Source organism: Coffea eugenioides, chromosome 1 (genome assembly GCF_003713205.1).
Source record: "Coffea eugenioides isolate CCC68of chromosome 1, Ceug_1.0, whole genome shotgun sequence".
Taxonomy (NCBI): domain Eukaryota; kingdom Viridiplantae; phylum Streptophyta; class Magnoliopsida; order Gentianales; family Rubiaceae; genus Coffea; species Coffea eugenioides.
The window spans coordinates 43310276-43319666 of record NC_040035.1 but is presented as its reverse complement, the minus strand read 5'-3'; the positions used below and the strand labels follow the sequence as shown (position 1 = coordinate 43319666).

General features: G+C 33.6%; 1 protein-coding gene across 1 annotated transcript; it reads left to right on the top strand.

The window, feature by feature from the left end:
• The first annotated feature begins 7897 nt into the window (after positions 1-7897).
• On the top strand, positions 7898-8564 carry LOC113750584 (auxin-responsive protein SAUR50-like). Its single transcript, XM_027294547.1, has one exon. The coding sequence runs from the start codon at positions 7927-7929 to the stop codon at positions 8356-8358; it is 432 nt and encodes a 143-aa protein (XP_027150348.1). The 5' UTR covers positions 7898-7926; the 3' UTR covers positions 8359-8564.
• Positions 8565-9391: the final 827 nt, after the last annotated feature.

Here is a 9391-nt window from a genome sequence, read left to right as displayed (position 1 = left end):
GATATAAATATATAAGCTGAAATGATACATGTCAATGATTGGGCTAATAGTGATCAAAGTAGGAATAAGAAAAGATAGAGTTTATTTTGTATGGTTGGGATTTTTGTACATTACCTAACCATTAGCGAAGAGCAATTTTGGACAGCATTTTGCATCTTCTGAGTATTGTGATTTTTTTTTTTTTTTTTTAACGTGCTAGGTCTAGTTGGGGCGCTGGCCGGGCCGGAGTGGGGATTAGTCGGGCCGCCTTTACGGACTTGACCCGGACACCCCACTCCGTCGACAAAAAAAAAAAAAAAAAAAAAAAAGAGTACTGTGATTTTTCATTTTTCAATCACTTGAATAATAGCGCTCCAATTGTGAGCGAGTCGTTGGATTTTTGACAACTTGAGTAAGTTTCCAAGTATTGTTCTTCATTTGAATAAAGTTGATAATAGTTATGCTAAGACTAAAGAAATAGTAAATATGAAGTTTGGAGCGAAAATTAATTAATCATAGATTTACATTTGAAGTCTAGAAACTGTGAAGCCAAAATTAGAATAAATTACTCCCCTAAATTGGAATTAGAAGCTATAGGTAGAAATTTTGCATTTGAATTTTGTCATGTCAATAGTTGGGTATTAAAGTGAAAGGAATGGAAGGAAAGAGGAGGTTATAAAGAAACAAGTTTTGATAATTAAAGGAAATGTTTTAGAGGAACTAATCAGGAAGGAGTATAATTCTAATTGATAAGCTCCTCAACTTTGATACTATTAAAGTGATAGTAAAGAAGAAGAAGTTGAACCAGTTGAGTGTTATATTATGATTATGGGAATCCAATATAAATATCCTAATGATTTCTATTAATTATATATATTCACATCTCTCTTACTCATAAATATCCAATACACTTACGTTTTGTGAAATAGAAGGACACAGATTGATAAGGATATCTACCAAAAAAAAAAAACAAAGGAAAAAAACGCAGAAGGAACAAAGACTAATAGATAATTGAGGTCGTTTAGGTCATTACAGCAACACAAAGACTATTATAACTTGTATCCTTATACTATATAAGAATGAATTTAGGGCAAAGATTTCAACCGCAATGGTGGGGCTATTTTGGGAATATGAGAGTATTATAAAGTGCAATTGGAGTATTGAATATGAATCATTATAGCTAATTTGGTTTTTTTTTATATAATTACTTAAATGTCCTCTCAGACATTTAAAGCTAGGGGTAAGTTTAATCTGTGACAATGTTCGACATCCGATTGAACATTGGGTACAATTGAATTCAACTTGTGTTTTAGTGGAATTACATAAAAACCCTTTTAATTATTTAATTGTGTTAACATCCAAGTCTCTTAATTTCTTAAAGCCTTTCTCATCAGTTATTTGCAAACTTATAACATATAGATGTTAAGACACAATTAATGTCGATTAGTAGAGAAGTTTGGTTTCTTAGCCATTACCATAGTAACCCCCATCTATTCAAATTCATTTCATTTACTTATAACTTTGTTCCACTACAATCATGTAGGCTATTGAATTCGGATGTTGCTATATTAGCTACTCCTCTTTCCTATTTGGCAACATCTTTCTCAATAGGTATGTTTTCTGTAGCTAATCTACTTTTTTGGTTGTAAGAAATCTGTGATCTTGCAAGCTGTATGTGCAATACTTTTTTTAGTGTTTTAATTCAATTGTCCATGTTAGATAGACTTGATAGGGAGGAGATCACATTTGTTAATTGTTATTTGTGGTTTAAAATAAGTTTATCATCATAAATTTTTCCATTTATGGATTGCATCTATTTCTTTTGTTGTTTTAACTATTAGTTACGATAATTTTCAAATTGTTTGCTACTTTATTGATGATTCCATTTAGGCAATTTTTCACTTCATTTGATTTGCCAATATGTTTAACTATCTACTTAAAAGTATGTACATCATTACTTTTAATTGTTTTCTTGAATTGAGTGGATTAAGATGTTTTAGTATTTTTTTAGGTAATTATTTATCTAGATTAGCGTGTTAGTTATTGTATATTTTTGCAACTAGGTCAAAAATTGATGTTAACTGATTGTAACCCCTATCGAGAAGGAGATGTTTTGCTATATGTCCTAAATCATACAATAAATCATAATTGATTGATTGGTCAATGTGGAGGTTTCATGATGATATGTCCTTGGAATCAATATAAATTCAAGAATTTGGCTTGCAAGAACCAAAATTCCACTGGCAATGATTTCTTCAAGTATGCTAATTGTTCAAATCTCACTTATATGACTAGATAATGTGGTGAATTGCCCTCATATCAAGATCAAATTCAAACTAAATAACAAATTTTAATATCCCTAAAGTGCATGAGCAAATATAAGTAGATCTTTTATTCTATTAGATTAAACGCAAAATGCTTGATCGTATCTTATAATTATATTTCATTGCATATTATATTTTTTTGACTCAATATGCAATTTATGATTTTTCTTTTTAATATCACATAATAAAATTGTCATACTTCAATTCTTATACTACAAAATACCAAATAATAATTATTAACTATCTTTAATTACAGGTACTAAACTCCCGCGCATGACGTGGGCTTTTTCCCCTAGTCACTACTATAAAAACAACCACGATAACCACACATTTCAGAAATGTCCAAATATTTTCAAAAACATAAATTGAACCATATTGCATTTACAAAACAAAAGGCCATTTTCGGAAGTACAAGAAAACAAACTCTACCATAAATTGTACTTTGCACTATAACAACATTCCAAATAGCCTCACAATCCCATAATGCCCCTATCCTTCCAGTTGAAATTCAAAACCCCTTCGATCTAAACTCATTCTTATATAGTATAAGAAAATATTTCAAAAGTGATTCACTTTCAAATTAGTCTCTCCCACTTTCGCTCTCAACTTTGCAGTCTCTATTTTTTTTTTCCCTTTTTTTCAATTCCATTTTCATCTTTGAGCCCATAATTGTTTTGAGAAGTACATTGATTCACAACAATTGAAACTTGAAAATTGATCCTTGATAATTTTTACTGTTTAAAAATTAGTTCTCCCTGTACATAATTTGAATTTGTAAGCAAATGCTATTATCTTTTTCTTCTTGATTGTGCACTTATTTCAAAAATTTTATGGACTTTAAACTGCTAAGACATTGATGTCAAGACTAGTCCAGGATTGATCAAACTTTGCCAGAGAACGAAATTCAAAGGTTAAGGAGAAGAAACCACTATTTGCCCGAAATGCCAACACAACCTTCTTTGTTTAAGTACTTCTGCTCTATTTTCTGTTTGTATTGTTCTCCAACTCTTTTTCATAACCTCTAGAGCATTTTTAGGAGAAGATCATAGTCAGCCTTCAAGAACACGTCTCTAGCAGAGTAACACGCCAAAAAAAAAACCCCCCCACAACAATGTGATTATTTACTCGTGAAAATGACTTGAACCAAAATTTGCTAAAACATTATTGAATCCGAAAAAGGAAATTCTAACTAGTAATACAGTGTCGAATTGCGTATATGTAGTCATAATGCTCATTTTAAGCGTAAACACCAGTGACTAGACACCATAGAAAAGGTGGTTGTGGTCCTTGTGGATTAGCTCTATTAACTAACCATTATCCATCGTTGTTAACCTTATTTTCATGTAAGTCCTCTTAATACTAAAATTATCCCCAAAGAAAAATCTTTGTTTTTTTTTCCCTTTTTAATCAAAACCATATCAGGCGGTGAATGGAACCATACCAACATGCATACATATTAAGATATAATAGATTAAAAATCTGACAAAAAATTCATGTAACACATGTTGTTGTTCAATTCAGCAGTACTCTTGGGCCCAATGGGATAGAAAGGACTTTTTTTATTTTAATCTTTTTCTAGTAAGGAAGAAATGAGATTTTTGAAGTTGGAAAGGGGGTTAGAAATCAGGACCTCTAAGATTTGGAGTCTCAATTTTAACCACTAAATCAAGACCTCTTTAATAAAAAAGATTTACTTAACGTCAGCCCAAATGTATTAATTAAGTACTCTACAATTCTTTTTTTTTTTTTTTTTGAGCAAATACTCTACAACATAGTAGTAAACAAAGCCTATTCCTAATTGCAATTGAATAAATATCTGATGCAGGTAATGTGGAATAACCCTGTGGCATTCTTCCCCACCCAAATTTTAAGCAAATGAAAGTGAAGCAACAGAAACCTAATCAACTCTCTTTTCCTACTCGATTGGGGCTGCTGTCTGCAGAACCATCAATACTTCAATACCATATTAGTTAGTAATACGTGGGACAAGTTACACATTAATTAGCTCTATTCAACTCATTAGAATAATGTGGACCATTTCTCATTAATTTTGTTTCTGACTGCTTATTGCAAAATACTTTCGTCCAGAAAATATTTTCCCTACAGCAAATGTGCTTTCCACATCAAGCATTTGATCATGAAGTTTTTGGGTTTTTTTCCTCCAGCTTATAATATTAATATATATATACATATATTAGGTGGAACCTTTTTTTTTTTTCCCTGAGCTCTTATCTACGAGAAGCAGACTAAAATGCTCAAAGACTATGAAGGGATGAGAACAGTTTCACGTGGCAACTGAATTATGGGCCCTGAATTTATGCGCTTTCTTCGTTTATGTACTTTGAATGCCAGCTCCCAAAAGAAAAAACGAAGAGACTCCTGCCTCGCAGTGGGGTAGATCATAGATGAGCCATGTATAATGTAGTCAGAGATTCAATAAACTTGCAGAGCGATCATTCTCCTGCTGACCTTTTTGATCTTTCTCGCATAAGAACTGGGATGGTTCTGGGAAGGACTATTCATCTTCACAAATTAACAAGGATTAAAAAACTCCTTAGCAATTAAACTTGTCTGGCTTCAACTGGACGTAACAATATCTTCTCATTGTTGTGGTTTCATGCCATGTTGCAAATTAATGTCTTTGGCTTTTCCTTATTCCCTAGCTCTTTTTTAGTCATGCAGTATCAACCGTTCAACATATATATATATATATATACATTCTTTTTTTCTTCATTGAACTGACTGTTTGAAGTAAATAAATTGTAATAATTTCAGGTTTAAGTGGATAATATATATGCAGGTTTGAAGTCCAAAGCTAGCGGCTGTATATTGTTTTGATGACCATGGGTGAAGAATTAATTTGAACCATATGCAAGCAATAATGAAGTCGATAGTGAAGTAAGGAAAGGAGCATGGACATGCCAGGCTAGCTAGCTTAAAATATTATAGATTATTAAGATATGGGATGGTTCGGGAAATGACTGTTCAACATAACAAACAAGGATAAGACGCAACGCTAATAAACTTGTCTGGTTTCAACTGCAAAGGCCACAAGAAAATATCTCTAGCAAGAAATATTTTTCAGTGGGGCCTTAAATTAACAAGCAAAACTTTTCAAATCCTTCTAAAGAAATAGTAACTCCTAGTCAAGATATCCAAATGATACTAGGTAAAATGTTGTGGATCAAGAAAAATCAAATTGCAACTTAATTAAGAGTTCTAAACTGTTAGAACTTGTTTGTTGATACATTATTAGTTCTCTTCATTAATTATTCTATGCGAAATTATCATAGCAACCAGGATAATATATAGTAGGATTTATTTCACATTTCATTGGGGGTATAAATTGTAATTCTAAGAGATTTCAAGTTATGACAAGCCATTTCTTTAGCCGACATTGCATACCATGATAGAATTGTACTCCCTTAATTTTCACTGTTCCCTCTTCCCTTTCTAATCATGCAGTAACGATTTTTTTTTTAAAATTCAATATTGCTGCACTCTGAGGTACGTAAATCCATCAGTTCGAGATTTCAGTCCAAGGTACGTACCTGGTTTGAAATTTACAGCTTTAGCGACCCTTAAATGTTTGTTGATCAAAAAGAAAAAATGGTCTTCCTTTGCATGTAGAGAAAGTCCAAACTGACACGAAATTAAAAAAAAAAAAGTCAATGCGATTGAAACAAACGATCATTACTAGATATCGAACGAATTTTGTACAGTTCATGCAAACTTTTTACAATTCATACTCCGCATATGAAAGAATTTTTTGTGGACAGCAGTTCGTTCATCTCTTACATGTGGAAGTACAAGGATTTATGTAAATTTTTACACCATTGTCGTTGCAAATGTGCAAATAGCCAAATATCATCACATCTACAGTAGGCTGAACATTATCCTTTGACAATCGAATGTGCTGGTGTGTTTTACTTCTTATTCTTCAAATTCTAACTACAAATTGCGTGACGTGACCCTAAATTTATGAGGTATTATGCCATTGAGAGCTGAAAACTGCTGAGTCCTTGCATTGGTAATTAATACTTACAAGATTGTTTGCAGAGATAAAATTACTAAACAATCGTTGGCAAAATAAAGAAAAAGCCCTTTTTGCTCATGGCTACTTAGTTAATCATACCCGTTTGAGGTGATCAAGAAATCAAAATTACAAACAAAAATGATCAAATCAAATTAAGCCAATGCATTTACTAGTGTCCAACATTAATTACAGACTTCAATGCAATTGATCAGGCATTCTACTCATCTTCTATTGATTTCGAGTATGAGAAATTAATCTAGTAGGTTAATTACACATGCAGCAGGATTTCCATTGGAAGGATCTAGTCAGATGTCACGGGCATAGCTAGTACAATTATAGATGCATATTCTTGTGAAAGTTAGCCGTCCGTGTATGAACTATGAAGTATGCCATGCTTGTTATGCAAGTGGGGTAAAGACAGAAATAAGCTGCTGAAAGAGAGGAGCAAACTAACATGCTTGAGGCTGATCTGTTCTATCATATATGTGCCACGTGATCTCTGAATTCGAGAGATACTACTCATCAACGGTTCCGGAAAGTTCTCCATATATCATGCGGCTGCAGATGTAGAGGGTACAAAACTGCACAGGAGAAGCCAACCACCCTTCTATATTAACCATGCACAAACCACATACACATGGTGAAAGTACAAAAACTTCATGAGTGGACAATTAAAATGCCTGTGAAAGCACAAAAAACTTCATGAGTAGACAATTGAAATGCTTAATTTCATGTCAAGTTCCCTTTTTTTTTTTTATGTAGACAAAGCAGTACTCAGTTTATTTTACAAATTAGTGCATATTATGCAACTACATTTTCATTGGTACTTTTCTATCTTAGATTTTATGTGCTACACTAGTTTCAGAAAGAAAGTAAGAGGTGCAAGTAATTAAAGGTAAGATTAATTTTTCATACCCTGATAGTATATAGATATAGATACATGTCACACGTACAGAATTTTTAGAATTCAATTTGAAATTTTGATTACGTGACATGCTCATTAAGACTTCATTAGGGTATAAACCGGTAATATAAGAAAGATTAATCCAAAAAGTAATTTCTACTCATTGGATATAATAGCAAAATGAAAATCTAAAACAAGCTGGTCATTGGTTGATGGGATATATTTGGAACATTACAGCTGTTAGACGGGACATCACAAACGATTTAATGGGAATCAGTTCCGCAATCTGTACAATCCGTATTAGGCACTAACTTAGAGTATGCAACTTTCCCTTACAGGGTTTTTAATGAGATTGAGCAAGTTTTCCTGAGTATATAAAGCCTAGACGAAGCAAGCTAAGAAAACTGCACAGATATGAATGATTGGAAGGCAGGAATGGCTAGCTAAAAGCGACCTTTCATGCTTGAGTCGAAACTTCATGCACATGCAGCGGTCTCCCATAATTACACGACTCTCATTTAGTCCTTCCCATGTCCCGATCTCTTTAATCTTAACCCGACAAACATGACCTGACCTTATCTTTGTCACGACCTCTTCCACTATAAATATGCAGGTTTAATTTGCGCATAAAAAGCACCAAGACTTGTTCAAACTTCAAGCAAAACAAAAGGAAAAGAAAAGTCATGGCGAAAATGACTAGAACAAATGGCAAGAAAAAGAATGGCATTGTGAAGCTCAAGATAGTCGCAGAGAAGCTACAGAAGAGTCTTTCATTAGGCAAGAAGTTAGCTTCTCGAGCTGACGAATTCGAAGAAGTTAATGATTCAACAAATGTCCCTGATGATGTTAAGGAAGGGCATTTTGCTGTCATGGCTGTGGATGATGATGAGCTGAAGAGATTTGTTGTCCCCTTGAGTTATCTAACACATCCAACATTTTTGAGACTCTTGGAACAAGCTGCTGAAGAATATGGCTTCGACGTAGAAGGTGCATTAACTATTCCTTGCAGGCCAAGCGAGCTGGAAAGGATATTGGCTGAGAAATTGGTGGACGGAAGAGATTCAAGAGCTAATGCTGATTGGTCACGTACTAAAACCATGGTCAAGAGCTGCTAAAACATAGTACTATAGAATAGCTAGTACTACTGTACCTTAGAGATTTTATTTTTTGGGGATTTTCATCATCTTTTCAAGCTTACCACTATGTGTTGTTCCCCATCTTTCTTGGGTTGCCAATGTCAGGCTGCCTTTTCCTGGCCAAAGGAAGTTGGGCATGTTCTAATCAGAATTAATTCCATGCAATTGTTTATTTGGTTAATAAGATTTACGAGTAAAATTTATCTACAATTCTAGGCATTTGTTCATTTGGTAATTAACATTTACGTGCAAAACTTAATTGTAGCCACTCTTATTTATTTGTTAAATATGATTTACGTGCAAGAATTATCTATTAATCCCTGAACGTTGCACTTGTTCCTGAATTGAAAGACCTACGGAAACCTCAACAAATTGTCTCAAGATGGACTAAGACAAACTCTAGCTTACACCAGAGACTCAAACATTTTACAATTAGCTCGACTTGATTAGATTTAGCAAAATAACATCCCCGATATCTAACTGGACTGACTATCCTGCAAATCTTGTAATTGTCATTGGAATACCGAGTACACGCATGCATCAATACCTGATTACAAATTTTAGAGGACACACATTTTTCTGAGATTTATGATATGGCAATGTTTACTTAGAAGCTGCAGCTGCTTGAACTTGGACCAACGCCAAGTAAGTGCGGAGTTGAGCATCCGCAACCCTCAAGTAGTTTAACTTGTTTGTAGCCCTATCCTAATCCCTCCGAAAGTGCCAAAATTTTCTGGTTCTTGTAATAAGATCTTCAACAGTTACAAAATGGTGAGAAAAGGCAACTAATTAATACCAATTTTACTTTGAACTCGCGAGTATTTAAAGTCCGTGAGTTTGTTTACAAACACGTATGTGTGTGCGTGTATATATATATATATGATCATCATTCGAAGAGGATATGTCCCCAAGGTAACTCATTGAATTCACTAAAAATTAGTGTAGTCAAAGTAGCGATCGATTCAATCCTCTCAAGCTGTTGAACTCATTGTTGGTACTCGACCAAAATAAA